This window comes from Heloderma suspectum, chromosome 1, assembly GCF_057233095.1.
Source record: "Heloderma suspectum isolate Gila_16-S chromosome 1, 16-S_ref, whole genome shotgun sequence".
NCBI lineage: Eukaryota > Metazoa > Chordata > Lepidosauria > Squamata > Helodermatidae > Heloderma > Heloderma suspectum.
This window is the reverse complement of record NC_139458.1, coordinates 155,559,315-155,573,163: the sequence shown is the minus strand read 5'-3', so window position 1 is coordinate 155,573,163 and position 13,849 is coordinate 155,559,315. Positions and strand designations below refer to the sequence as shown.

Here is a 13,849-nt window from a genome sequence, read left to right as displayed (position 1 = left end):
GCATTGATATGTGGTTGCCACTGAAAAAAGGGTTTTATTTTGAGGAGAAGCTTGACAGTCATGTTTTAAATGCAAGTGTGATTTGACGATGCACTTATCACTCTCCTCTGAACGCTCTTTCAAAGGGACTGTATTGAGTGTATGCTGTTTAACTCCGGAAGGCTGGCTGATAACCAAACCTGCCAAAAACACTGCAGGGATGAGATCATTACGCGAGTGGATGTTCTCAGTAAGTACCACCAAGGTGAACCAGATGGGATCCTAGCACAAGCAAATGCTGCAAATCACAGCTGCATTTCTAACAGCAACTTACTTACCAGAAAAAGCAACTGAAAATGTTTCTTTTAAATTATTTTTAAAATTCTTGGATATATACACGTTTAAATTCTTGTATATATTGGACAAGGCTTTTCTTGGTACAGCTAGAGAAGTATTAGTACACAAGGTAATAATGAGCCCAGATCTAGAGAACTTGTGTCCAACTGTGATCACCCAGTCTGAAGTATGATGAATGGAAAACTGAGGAAGTGCAAAGAAAAGAAACAAAAAAGGATCACAGGTTATGGAGAATTTCTCTTATAAGCAAAAATTTTAAAAACAGCTATGTGGCTTAGGAAACAGGAAGCTGTGAGGGGATATGAAACCATTCTGCAGATAGCAAGTATAGGCAGACCTCAGGCTTGCTGGATCTACTTTGCTTTTTGCTAGAACCCCGAGGTCCACCAACAAGTCAGGTGCAAAACAGGGGCTCGAGGGACAGAGCCAATTATCCCATGAGCCATATACTGGGATGGCCTGCATAAATCTACATCTCTGTTACAGAAGATTATTTCAGGAGGGGGGAGCAACATTTTTGCTGTTCTTAAAGAATTAGGAGTTTGAAACCCTTGCTAATCTACTGCGAATCATCCAGTGATCTTTCCATAGACCCCAATCTAACTTATGCCCACCCCTACATTAGAGGAGGTTATACAGGAGTTAAAGAAGGATACACATTCAAAGTTTATTCATTAATGACCTTTTGGTCCATCCAGTACTGTGCTTCTAAGTACTTTTAGCGTATCAGCCATGATGGCTCTTGAATTTAAACACAACTGTCTTCAACATTTTGTCACATTCCATTTATTGCCTGTGGGAGTGGGGGGAGCCATCCCAGCTGTTGCTGTTCAGGCATACTTGTGGCTTCTGCTTTGGCTCACTCCCCACCCACCGGCCCCAATTTCGCAGATGCTGAGTATTTGCCAATGCAAATGTTGCAACACTTTGTTCTTTTTTCCTCCCTTCTAATCTGTCTGTGGTGGGTTTATTCCTATCAGCTCTAGTTTGGATTCCTTTTGCTATTTACATGTGACTCCATTATCAGCTTCCCTTTCTTTCCTTGGGAGAAAACTCCAGCATTTTTCATTAGTAGTATCCAAAAATGCAACGAGGTTTTGTGGCAGCATATTTGAACAGTGATTCAGCCTTGGAACTGCCACTTGAAAACCCTTCTGGCTTCTTCTGTAAATACAGATGCCTACCAATCACAAAAAGCTAATTTCAGATAACTACATACATACAGATAACCCTAAAATTGAGGCTTTTAAATTGAAATTGCTTTCCAAACTCACATGCTTAAGCTGTGCAGAGATAACATGACCAAATATTGTGCTGAATTGTGTGCAGAGCTCTTCGTGTGCAAAGAGGAATGTTATAAATGGTTAGAGGACCAAGTCTGGGAAATGATTTGCTTGAACATTCAGTGCTCAGAAGCTGAACAGAAACCTTTTCAGTTCCCACTTGTTCCTCAGTGGAGTCTCAGTGGAGGCATTTTAGGCAAAGCATGTAGTTTGCTGACAGCGTCTTAACCATGGAATCTGTGGAGTCTCGCATTCCTTCAGATGTGCTCTCCCCCAAGCCCCGAGTCGCAATATATGGTATCCACAGTTGTAATCTACCACTGGGGAGAAATGGCATCTAGTCAGCCTTATGAAATGTTACGCAACACATTCAGAGGGCAAACTGGATGCTTAATTATAGTACATAAGCTGGGATTTAAATTATGAATGATTGGTTCAATGAAAGAATAGAAGATTTACAGTACATTGCAGTCCTATGTGTGTATGTTTACTGAGAAGTAAATCCCATTAGGTGGCTAGGATTGGAGCCCCAGATTAGCATGAAACTATCTTGTGTGTTCTAGTTAATAGATTTGGATCCAGGTTCTTTTCCACCCATGGGAGCATTGCCTGAGCTGAGTTTCACTCAGAATGCTCCTGCTGGCAGAAGGTGGGGGAAGCGATCCCTCCCTTTGCAGTCTTCAGTGCCACCTTCCCCACTGTTCTGGTTGGCCCTTCAACTCTGGAGCAGATTGGGGGCAGGGGGGCCTGGGAGCTGCAGGGGAAGGAGGGAATCAACGGAGATCGATTCCTTCCTTCCTCCCCCATTCTGTCCGTCCCCCGTTCTGTCAGCACAAATGCTCCCTTGGATTGGAAGCCTTCTGTGGACGGAAGGAGCCCCTCCATTCATGGAAGGATGACCATGGATCCAATCCACAGGCTAAAATACTGCAACATGATGTAAATGGTTTTCAAGAGCAGCAATACAGAGAAATTACCTGTGACCATGAAACCAAAGGTCTCGCCTGTGAGAGATCATATTCCCTCTGCTTTATGACAAAGTCTTCCATGAATTTATAAAGTATCTTTCCTATAGTCTCCTTTTCACATTTTGTAAAACATGGGAAATTGGATATGAGAGTTTGCAGAGTTGGGACTGTGCATACAGACAATGTACCTACAGAGGAAGAAACTGCCACAGGGCAAGCAATCTAAAATCGGACCATGATGTTATGTATCTACATTCTATTTTTTCTGAAACTATGATGTTTATAGTTGTAGGTAAGATTGTTTAACTTCTAAATTATCTGATGGGCCTTTTTATTCTCATGGTAGCAGCCTGTCCTTATTTGATCCACTAGAAAAATGCTTAAAACAACCAGTGTCCCCTTGACTTCCATTCCCTTTCTACCAGTTTCTCCCACAACTTCCACCTTGCTCTTGAAAATGACCCTTCCATCATTTCCGGAGATAAAACCATTCAGCACATTTTTGGAATGCAAACAGTGAATGGATTGCAGTTTTGATAACATCTCCACTTTGTCAGCACTATACAGCCATGCTCCTCAAAATGCTGTCTGTGGAGGGTTCAAAAATGAAATTAAAAGAAAGAAAAATGAATACACAAGAGAGCACACAATCTGTTGCAACTTCACTTATGTCTGAGTTCCTTGTGGTCATGATCTCTCTGTTGTTAGTAGAGCTTAATTTCTTAGCTTAAAACAGATACATAGCATTCGTTCTTTCTCTCTCTCGTGCTCTCTCTCTCTCTCTCTCTCACACACACACACACCCCTTTAAATTCCTATAAATAAGCCATTTCTTGCCCTTTCTACTTCAAAATCGTCATGGGCCCTCCACAAACCCACCTTTCCCTTATAATTCAACCCTAGGAGTCTTTACAAATTATTATTTGGAGAGAGTGCATGAGAGTGCACTTGGGTACAGTGATCCAAAGAACTTTCTCCCAGCTTGCATGCTACTACAGGAGTGATGAGAGAACCAAACATATTTCCCTCAAGATGGTGCTTCAGTTGTGAGCAACTTGCAATTTCCTAGTCCTCAGTGTTGTTGCTATGAAAAATGCAATTCCTCCCTTCCCCATGCCTGCAATAGCACTTCCATTGCAGTTGTGAACATTTGTATAGGCTATGGCTGCATGGAGTCCACAAAAGTCTACCTTAGGTTGGAGCTGCGCTGAGGTTCATGCAACTGGGTGGGCGAAAGTGGACTCCCTACCCTCTCTGGCCCCCAAAATGCTACACGGCTGAATGGGGTAGGCTGTGGTGCAAGGGGAGGAGATGCCTCAAATTTGGGTGGAGGTACCTTCTGTCAGTGGAGCTCTACTCCTGGAAGGTGCCTCTGCCCAATTTTCAAGGATCCCGCCATTCCCCCCACACCAGAACTTATCTCATTCAGCAGTGCAGCATTTTCAAGGGGCTGCTGTGGTCAGGAGGGGTAAGTCTGCTTCTGCCAGCCCACTTGTACACACCTAAACCTGGATCCAACCCCCAGTTTAGCATTCTTTGCAAGGATTCCTAGCAACCAGCAAACCCTGGGAAATCCACCCAAACTCAAACAGTGATTCACTGGTGGACTGGTCTATCTTCTGCCCAGTCCAACCTTAAATAACATTCCTATCTTAGTGTTTTTAAACTAAGCAAATAATGGCTGATAGTGTTGCTGAATTAAGAAGTTAGGCAGGGAAGCTACACTTGATTCCTTTCCTGATCTAATGCCTCAGGGCCATCACCTTTCCTGTATACCTGCTGATGGCTTGTACATGGATAGGCAGGGGATTTGGTGTCAGCTACCATAGGGAGTAGAGAAGGATGAGCAGAAAAGTGACAAAAGCTCATTGGGGTGATTGGAAAGGTCTGCTTTCTGGCAGCCCACAGGTTTTTATCTGCCAGGAAGTCAAATGCTCACCCAATATAGGAGAGGAGCAGGGAAGGCCTCAAATTCTTAACAATATATGGGAGCAGGAACACAAGCACAGACAAATAGTAACCAGCTCAAGAATGCTTGAAGGACTTCTTTCTCCTGGATAATGCTGCTCACCCATTCAGATCCATCAACAGGAATGCAGTTTGTAGGTAAACAGGATGAGGCTTTTGCTGTTGTCACACCCAGACTCTGGGGGTCTTTGACCCAAGAGTCTCAACTTCCACTTTCTTGATGGTGTTCCACCATGTGGTGGAAGCACCATTTTGTCAGGCTTTTTGCCTGGATTACTGAATATTTGTTAATTTGTGCTGTGGTTTTGTTCTGCTGCAGAGCTACTGCTCAGTTATGTTTTAGATAATTTTTGCATTGTTTGGTTGTAGTGTCTTTATTGTACATGAAGGATATTTTATTGATATTGGTGGTAGACACAAATTATTTGGAATGGAAAGTGGAAGATCTATTTGAACACCAACCAACAACCACTAGTAAGGCTATGTGGTATCTTTTTGGAGTTAGAATTAGAAAGCAGATGTCATCTTCCCCAAAGAGGCCAAATAGTTTTGAAAAGGACCCATACTGTATGAAGGGACAAATGAGACCTACTCGAGGATGTAAATCACTTGCTCAGCACACCTTCAACAGATCTCTGGATGCTTTAATTATTAGGTCAGTTTAATGCTGTCTGCTGACCTTCTGCAGTGTGTCTGTCATAGCATGAGTTTCTTTAATGCATGTCATCAGCCTTATAAGTGCTGAATGTTTTAATCCCCCTCTCCCCAAAATGGACTACGAAATTAAGCTTATTTCCAGACAATTGTTTCCTGCATGCAGATTGGTAGAGGAAATGAAACTTCCTTTTCTAAAGAAACCCTTCCAAGTTTCAGTTTTGTTTGGCCTTCTTTCAGAGACTCCTATTCCTCTTTTAGTAGGGCAAAGCCACACCAACATTTCCTTTTCAGTCTTGGAATTGTGTTTATTCATGAATTTCTAAATGATTAGGCATGAGGCTGAGGCAATGGGCTTGGACACTCTGTGTTAATGGTTTCTACAATTTTAGACATTTCAATGGTTCTATAATGTGCTCCATATGTACCAACAGGAAGCCTCTCATATTGAAAGGAATCCAGACTCCCCACAGAACTAGAATCCCAACATAATCTTCCATTGCTGGGGCCAAAATAATGGGTATTTTAAACACATGTTGTGATGCACTGAACAAATGCCCAACAAAACAAACATGGAGCAACAAATTTCAGTGGGGGCTGTAGTCTGAAATACTTTTCAGCCCATGCTGCAGAGTACAAGGTTTCGAAGTCCTTCTGTTACAAAGGTTTTCCTAATTTTATTCCAGAAACTGATGACCACCATTCAGTCTTGTGTGCTTACCCAGTGAAGGACTGTGTGATGAAGTTCACCTACTCAGAACTCACCAGCGGGAAGACCAACGTCACTGTACTCAAGGAACCAGGTTGTTATGTGTGTGCTTGTTTTTTTATTGATGATATAAGATGTTCACATTGGCAAGGCAAGGCAAATAAGAAAGGCCAACCTCATGAGAACATTTTTCTTCCTTCACTGCAGGGATGGGCAACCTGCGGCCCTCACCCTAATTGCAGAAGCCCCTGCACATGCAGTCAGTTCAGACTTTGGGCAAGAGCCAACTGTCTCTTCCCTGCCAGCCCTCTAGGCAGGAAGGAAAAGCAGGTGGCAGAAAGTGCAAAAGGGCTACCCAGCTGTGACCCTGCCCACCACCGATATGCAGCCCCAGACAGCTTACTAGCAGGTGTGGCCCTTAACAGAAGAAAGGCTGCCTATCCTGCTGTACTGCCCCTGAAGGTTTACTCATATGTCATGGGTTGGATCCAGATTTAGGTGTGTATAATGGAGGTGGTGAAAGCAGACATCCCCACCCCTTCTTCCCACAGCTGCCCCTCAAGAGAAGTACACAGGAGGATAGGGGACTTTGCTGAATGGGGTGAGTTGTGGTGCAAGCAGGCAGAGGCAACTTCTGTGCATGGAAGTTTTGAAGGCAGATCCTGGAGCCAGCTTTGCAAACATACTATGGTTTGGACATCACCCCTGGATGCCTGTGCTTTCCTCTCAAATGCACAGGCCTCCAGTAGGATGGCAGGAAGACACTTGAGCAGTTTGAGATATGTAGTGTTTTCATTAGGGGAAAAAATGATATGTAGGCCAACTCAAGGGAACAGTTTCCTATGGGGAGGGGCTCATGGGGTATTAAAGAAAAAGGTGATGAAGGGCATTGAGCAGCCCAAGGGCCTTCTGGAGAACATCAGAAGGGCCCTGTGAGATGGGATGAAGTGAGATGACCTCAGCTTGCAAGCACAGTTGCCAGAAGAGAAATCTGGGATAACTGGAGCTTATAGGCTGGACCAGAATCCCCACCCATCCCATATGCTAGTTAGGCTTAAACAGAACTATGACTTCTGCAAAAAGAAACTAGGTAATTCAAAATATAGAATAGCAATCCACAACTCTGGCTCTAAACAGTTCCAAACTTTGGGCAGGGTCCCATCTTGAATGTATGCAGTTGAAAACTCATCTCTGATGTTTGTACCGAGCAGCTGTAAAGTTGGATTTCAAGCCAGAGACCAGAAACATCTATTTCACTCCTGAAATAATTCCACATTTTAGGCTTCCAAATGTAGCTCACAAATTATTATGTGCCAGCAGAAGTTACAGCGTGAGAAGTAGATGCACATGATGTCAAACCATCTCCAGAACACTGAAACTTTTCCTCCAATTCAAGTCCAGAAAACACCCATCTGCATATTGCTGTAGTTGCCAGCACAGTGCAGTGCTGATGTCCTGACAAAACGCAGTTCCTTTGAAGTGAATTGGTTTGCATATAGGAAGAGGCCAATGCTCTGCAGGCACTTCATATGACACAAATCGTTGTGGACCCCAGAGACATTGCACGTGTGGACTTGATCCAATGGTGGGCTGCTCTTTAAAAGTAAAAAAGTCATATACCCCAGTCCACCTAGAGTTTGCTCCTGAGCGTATATCCGTAGCTGGATGGGGAGTTGCAGATGTAAAGGGGTGTGACACCAACGATTTCCCAATCCAGTTGAGCAGCCAGGAGTGGCATAAGCCCTTTTTTTTAAAAATCCAAAATCCTACTGAGCAGCTGTTTGGCAAGAAAGTGGAAGTAGAGGGAGGAGCTGAATTAAGTCCTCCCACCCCCTCACCCCCCAGCCTCCTGAACAGCCAGCTAAGACAGGGGCAGGCAACCTAAAGCCCTCCAGCTATTTTGAACTACAACTTCCATAATCCCTAACCATTGGCCATGCTTTCTGGGGCTGAGGGGAGTTGTCAAGCAAAACATCCGGACAGCTCCAGGTTGCCTATCACCAAGCTAAGCAGTGAGATTTCACCTTCTGTATCCACACAACCAGGCTATTGGACAGACTGGGGAACTGCCCGTTTGTGTGTGAGATTCCCCATCCAACTAATGGTATGTGCACAGACACAGCCCAACTGGACTGGGTCACATACACCCTGCTTCTGCAACAGTATCTATGCATATGAGTTGGCAGACCTATTAATCCATTAATAGTTAATTGTTGCCCACTAAATTCCAGCAAATAGACTCTGCTTTTGCTCAGGCAGTTTTCAAGTCTGGAACAACTGTATTTGAAAAATAGCTAAATTCTTATGTTTTCAAATTACAGTGAACTAGTCACGCAAAATTCAGGAGTTAATTTGCACCATTATTTTTCTCCCTCCTAACGGGATGTTTTGTAGGCACTGTCCTTTATGAATCCTCTTTCTTTTCCTTACCAGAGTGCAGCACTGCCCCTGATGCCGTGATGATCTTACTGGCTGTGGTAGGCAGCATTGTGCTCCTAGGCATTATCCTCTTAGCAATTTGGAAGCTGTTGGTCACAGTTCATGACAGGCGGGAGTTTGCCAGATTCCAAAGTGAGCGTTCCCGGGCAAGATATGAAATGGTGAGTATGACAAGGGAAGAGCTGGAAAAGGGGTAAATGTTTAGAGGTGGGAAGAAATGCATAAGTGTGTGGTGGTCTTGGAAGCAGAGGTGATAATGACTTTTCACTATGGGAAAAGTCCTGCCTTGCTATGGTCAAGAGTTACTCAGGAGTTACTCAAGAGTAACCTAGAGCCCAAAAGCCTACTTCCCTGTTTTCCTTGGAGAAAAAAAGTACATTTCCAAAACACATTGGGCTTTAATACATGCAGGCCCTTTTTGAGAACTTGGTTCACCCTTACCTTTTCATTTTATAGTGCCTTCCCTCTTTGCTTCTAGTAGTATGTATCTGCCTGCTATCAGTATCTTTGACCTGGATATAAATAAACCCTGTGTAATGAGGTGAAAGGTGGTAGATAAAATATTATATGAACGTAGACTTCCCCTGCCCCACCTCAGAAAAAACAGGAAAATATCCATGTATTCCTTATGACAACTTGATTGGTTTTTATATGGAGCTAGCTTGAAATGTTTAGAGTATTGTAAGGGAAAATCTAGACTTCTGACATATTTAGCCACGTTTCACTGTAATTCAGGATGATTCTCTTGCCACTGACCCCTCACTAGAAAACCTGGGCAAAGATCATGGCCGCTTTTGTTATTGTACTGCTTTCTTTGCTTTTCACAATTCTCTTACTCCTTCACATGTTAACAACTACTAAATTCCTATAAGTTCCTGCCCACCATTTATAGATCTGAGGACAAAATTCTTCTAGAATTCCACTGCCATTGCTCTCCAACGTGACTTATATGAGAAAACTTCATATTAGCAAAAAAAAGTTCTAGATCATGGCTAAAGTCTTCATTCCGAGTCATGTTCAAGTCTACTACTGCTCTCCATCACAAGAATTTAGTCTCCAGTTTAGTTTAATGGCAAAAGCCTTCCCCTTGCATAGCTACATAGTCCCATAAAGATCCTCTTTCATTGCAAACTGGCAAAAGTCAGGTAGAACAGAGAGATGCTGTATGTGAGCAGTTTCCCAGTTTGGCTACTCAATGCAAACTTGTCATAACTAACATGAAAGGGCAGGACTTTGAAAATGTAAATGGGCTATCAAACGGGTCAGTAGACTAGTTTGTGTAAGGACCCTAGATCTGTATAGGAGACCACTGTGAGAGGCTTGACCCAGTTCACATGATTAAAATAAGCCACAGTGGCTTGTTTTAATTCCTGGTGGGTGCTGGCCGCCATTTTCCTGATTACCTGCCCAGGTGCAGCTTGTCATGTTGTCCAAACCCAGGCAACATGGTTTGTTTGAGAAGGAAACAACCCTCAAATAATCCATGGTCTGTTGTAATTAGGGAAGGGGGATTAAAACAAGCCACCGTGGTTTATTTAAGCCATGTTGACTAGTTTGAGCATGTGAACTGGTCTGCTGACATAATAGCATATAGGGAGGGGCTAGTTGGATTCCTTCAGTCCCATTGACTTCAGTGGGATTACACCGTAACTCAGTTTTACTAGTTTGCATGTATAGAGTTTAATCTTACTGTGAAGAAACCTTGTTTTAACAGTTTCCTCTCTTTTTTTAGGCTTCCAATCCTCTTTACCGCAAGCCCATTTCTACGCATAGCTTAGATTTTACATTCAACAAGCTCAACAGGACCTATAATGGTACAGTTGATTGACAGAATGCTTTAAGGTGGATGAGAGAATGAAATGCTTGATCATTGCTTGGCTTCCTCAGCGCTTCCCAAATGGAAGACAGAATCCTCCACAGTGGGACAATACCTTAAAATGAGACTTGAACATCAGGAGAAGGCTTCTGTTTTGCACATTAAGGACCAAAGGCCAGCCGCCCATGTGCCCTTCAGATCTCTAACTCAAAGCCACACTGATGATCTCAGAACCCATTCTCACTGACCTGGAACTGTTTTGATGTCTCGAAAGTGCCAGCAGATTGAACAACATGCCATATAGCAGCTTCAGCCATATCACAATAGGACACAATATGCAGGCCCAATTCATAGGGATATTGTGTCATTGACAGTTTTTAGAAGAAAAAAACTAGCATTGGAGAAGGTGGTGGAAGCATTTTTTTTAAAAAAGCCAGGTGTTATACAGTCTTTTAGAACAAATTTTTATAAAAAAATAAATAAAGCAATTGCATATATATGGTGTGAGTATCATTTATCACCATCATTTCAATGAGTATCACTGTTTCCTTCAGCAAGTGTATTACGAAAGATCTGTTACCCAATCTACAAGTTCCACAGAATAATTTTTAAGGCTCTTTAACTGAATTTAAGTTAATATTTCAGAAGAATAATATAATAATAAATATAATAATATAATAAACTAGACTGTTGAAGATGTATAAGTAAAACCTCAAATGATATCATAAACACAGAAGTAAACAAGCTGTCCAATTACCTGTAGTGCCACACTACAGACAAGCTCACTCAGCCTTACCATAGTGACTCAGTTCACATGTCAAGGTAGCCTACACCCTGGTTAACATGACACAAACCATGGCCCTCCATCCCACCAGCTGTGGCTTGCATATTCAGAATGGTGGCTAGCACACATCTTGGAGTCCTGCGGGTGAATAAGCCACTGTGGCTTATCGTGAGATATGAACTGGCCCTATGTCTCTTTGTCCAACTGGCAGCGATAATAGCTGTTAAAAGTATATTCTGCAAACCAAGAATGGGTTTAGCAGCTGGTGAAGAATCTGATGAGTTGAAAAGCAAGAACAAGTGAGTGGTTACAAGGTTTTAGCAGAAGGATAGGGAAATGCCATCTCAAGAAGAATTGTATTCCATGTGGCCAACATGCAGCGAGATAACTGACCAGCACACTGCAAGGCAAAACTATGTGACCTACCCAGCAGATGACCACTGTACAAATAGCATCACAAAAGCAGCCTGAGGCAGACTACTGTAAGGCTAATATTATATGACTGAAAGTTCTTCAGACCTCTAGAGAGCCATTTCACACACCCAAAGTTTAACTTACTGACGCTCTTCTTCAAATTACGACTGAAAAAAACCAGTGCTCAAAGCATTTCTGTTTATAAAAAATAAAGATACATGTACTTCTCCCTCTACACACAACATTCCCCTAAACTTATACCAGTTTAAATGTGATGCTTGCAACCTGCAGTTTTGTGAGGACATTAACAGGGAAGTCTCAACCCCTCAAAACCCCTTCCTCCTGGCAAATCACCATGTGCTCCTTCTAGATCATAGTAATAGAATCAGTGGCATCTAGGCTTTCTTTTATTTTTTCATGTTCCCTTCTGCACTGAGCCTAACATGCAACAGTAGCTTTAAAAATCCCAGCTGGGTAACCAAAAGAAAAACTGGCTTAATAAAACCTACCAAGTTACCATAAGAAACTGAATGATAAGTTAGGGCATCTGAGGGACTTGGTAATTAAAGCTCAAAAATACCAGTTCCATCTTTGTAAACTTACTAGTTAGATCCTACAAAAAAAACCCATCCTCTTTTAAAGTTGTGGGATGTTTTTGCAGGCCCCCGACTAACAGAAGGGGAGATGCTTATAGGACCTACAATTGGACATCAGAGATAAGTTGATCCCTATATGAATGTAAGGCCACATCCACACTAGAAATATATTGGGAACTACAGTTCTCTTATTATGACCCAGAAGGGTCACATGGTAATTTGCCAGGAGGAAAAGTTATTTTCATTGTTTTGACTTGATTTCCTGCAACAGCAGGCCTACAGCAAAGCTAGGCTGTTTTAAGCTTGCTGTTATAAACAGAAGCATTATTTGCTCCTGAACAACGTTTAACATTTTTGTATTCCACTTTTTTCTCATTTACACTCAAGAATTTTACAGGCCTAAACAAAAAAACATAATCAACAGCACAGCCCACTGCATATGAAAATAAAACTCCACAATCAAATCCAGGCTTTGTTTACAGACGTAGGAGGGGGTGTCATCTAATTGCCTGCCATGTTAGAATTTGTGAAATTTTCCTCTAAACCACATTAACCAGTTTACTCACAAAAATAATTTTGCCCAGCCACTGTGGCATATGAGACATAATGGAAAAACACCATCTGGCTATTAACAAAGAAAGGTTGTATAACTGATTATACAGTCAGGGCTAGAAATATTGGAACAAGGATAACTATTTTGGCAGTTGGCCTCCGTACACCACCACATTGAAGTTGAAAGGAAACACACCCAGATGGGAGCGAAGTCAGGACTTTCAGCTGTAATTCAAGGGGTCTGACCAAAGTGGGACACTAACCATTCAGGAAGGACAGCCAGTGGCATACACCCCCCCCCCCATCATTGGTGGCTCATAAGTAATGGAACGAATGGCTGACAAGCAGCTGCATGGCCAGGTGTGGCCTGTTTCCTGGGTACCCCATGACCAATCAAGCAGATAAAAGGCCTGGACGTGGTTACATTGTGTTACATTGGCATTTGGTAGCTGTTCACTGGAACTCCCAACATTAGGTTCAAAGAGGTGTCTATGCGAGTGAAGGAGGCCATCATTAGGCTGAGGAAACAAAATAAACCCATCAGAGAGACAGCAAAAACTGTGGGAGTGGCCCATACAACAGTTTGGGACATCCTGAAAAAGAAGGAATTAACTGGCAAGCTCAGCAACAGCAAAAGGCCTGGAAGACAACTCAAGTGGATGACCGCAGAATTCTGCTCATGGTGAAGAGGAACCCTTTCACAACATCTAGCGAGGTCAAGAATGCTCTTGCAGAGGTAGGCATGTTATTGTCAACATCTACAGTCAAGAGACGGCTTTATGAATGTAAATACAGAGGCTTCACAACAAGGCGCAAACCACTGGGAACGCTCAAGAACCAAAAGGCCAGATTAGCCTTTGCCAGCAAACACCTAAAAAAGCCTGCCCAGTTCTGGAATAAGATTCTTTGGACTGATGAAACCAAGATTACCTTGTACCAGAACGATGGGAAGAGAAAAGTATGGCGAAGGAAAGGAACAGCTCATAATCCAAGGCATACCACATCATCTGTCAAACATGGTGGAGGCAGTGTTATGGCATGGGCATGGATGGCCGCCAAAGCAGCAGGATGAATTCTGAAGTGTATAGGGCTATACTTTCTGCTCAGATTCAGCCGAATGCTGCCAAACCGATAGGATGCCACTTCATATTGCAGATGGATAATGACCCCAAACATACAGCAAAAGCTTCCCAAGAGTTTCTCCAGGCAAAGAAGTGGGATGTTCCTCACTGGCCAAGTCAGTCACCTGATCTCAACCCAATAGAGCATGCTTTTCACTTCCTGAAGACAAGACTGAAGGCAGAAAGATCCACAAACAAGCAGCAGCTGA

General features: G+C 42.8%; 2 protein-coding genes across 2 annotated transcripts in view; one reads left to right on the top strand and one right to left on the bottom strand.

The window, feature by feature from the left end:
* ITGB5 (integrin subunit beta 5) overlaps nt 1-10,666 on the top strand; it is a 106,471-nt gene extending 95,805 nt beyond the window's left edge. The window contains exons 12-15 of the mRNA XM_084807587.1: nt 126-229; nt 5,896-6,012; nt 8,352-8,518; nt 10,090-10,666. Coding sequence (XP_084663713.1) covers nt 126-229; nt 5,896-6,012; nt 8,352-8,518; nt 10,090-10,185 — 484 coding nt within the window. The 3' untranslated portion in view covers nt 10,186-10,666. The remainder of the gene's footprint in view (nt 1-125; nt 230-5,895; nt 6,013-8,351; nt 8,519-10,089) is intronic.
* The window catches only part of UMPS (uridine monophosphate synthetase), a 31,392-nt gene continuing 17,999 nt past the window's right edge, over nt 457-13,849 (bottom strand). The window contains exon 7 of the transcript XR_014784065.1: nt 457-519. The gene's annotated coding sequence lies outside the window, so the exon portion shown is untranslated. The remainder of the gene's footprint in view (nt 520-13,849) is intronic.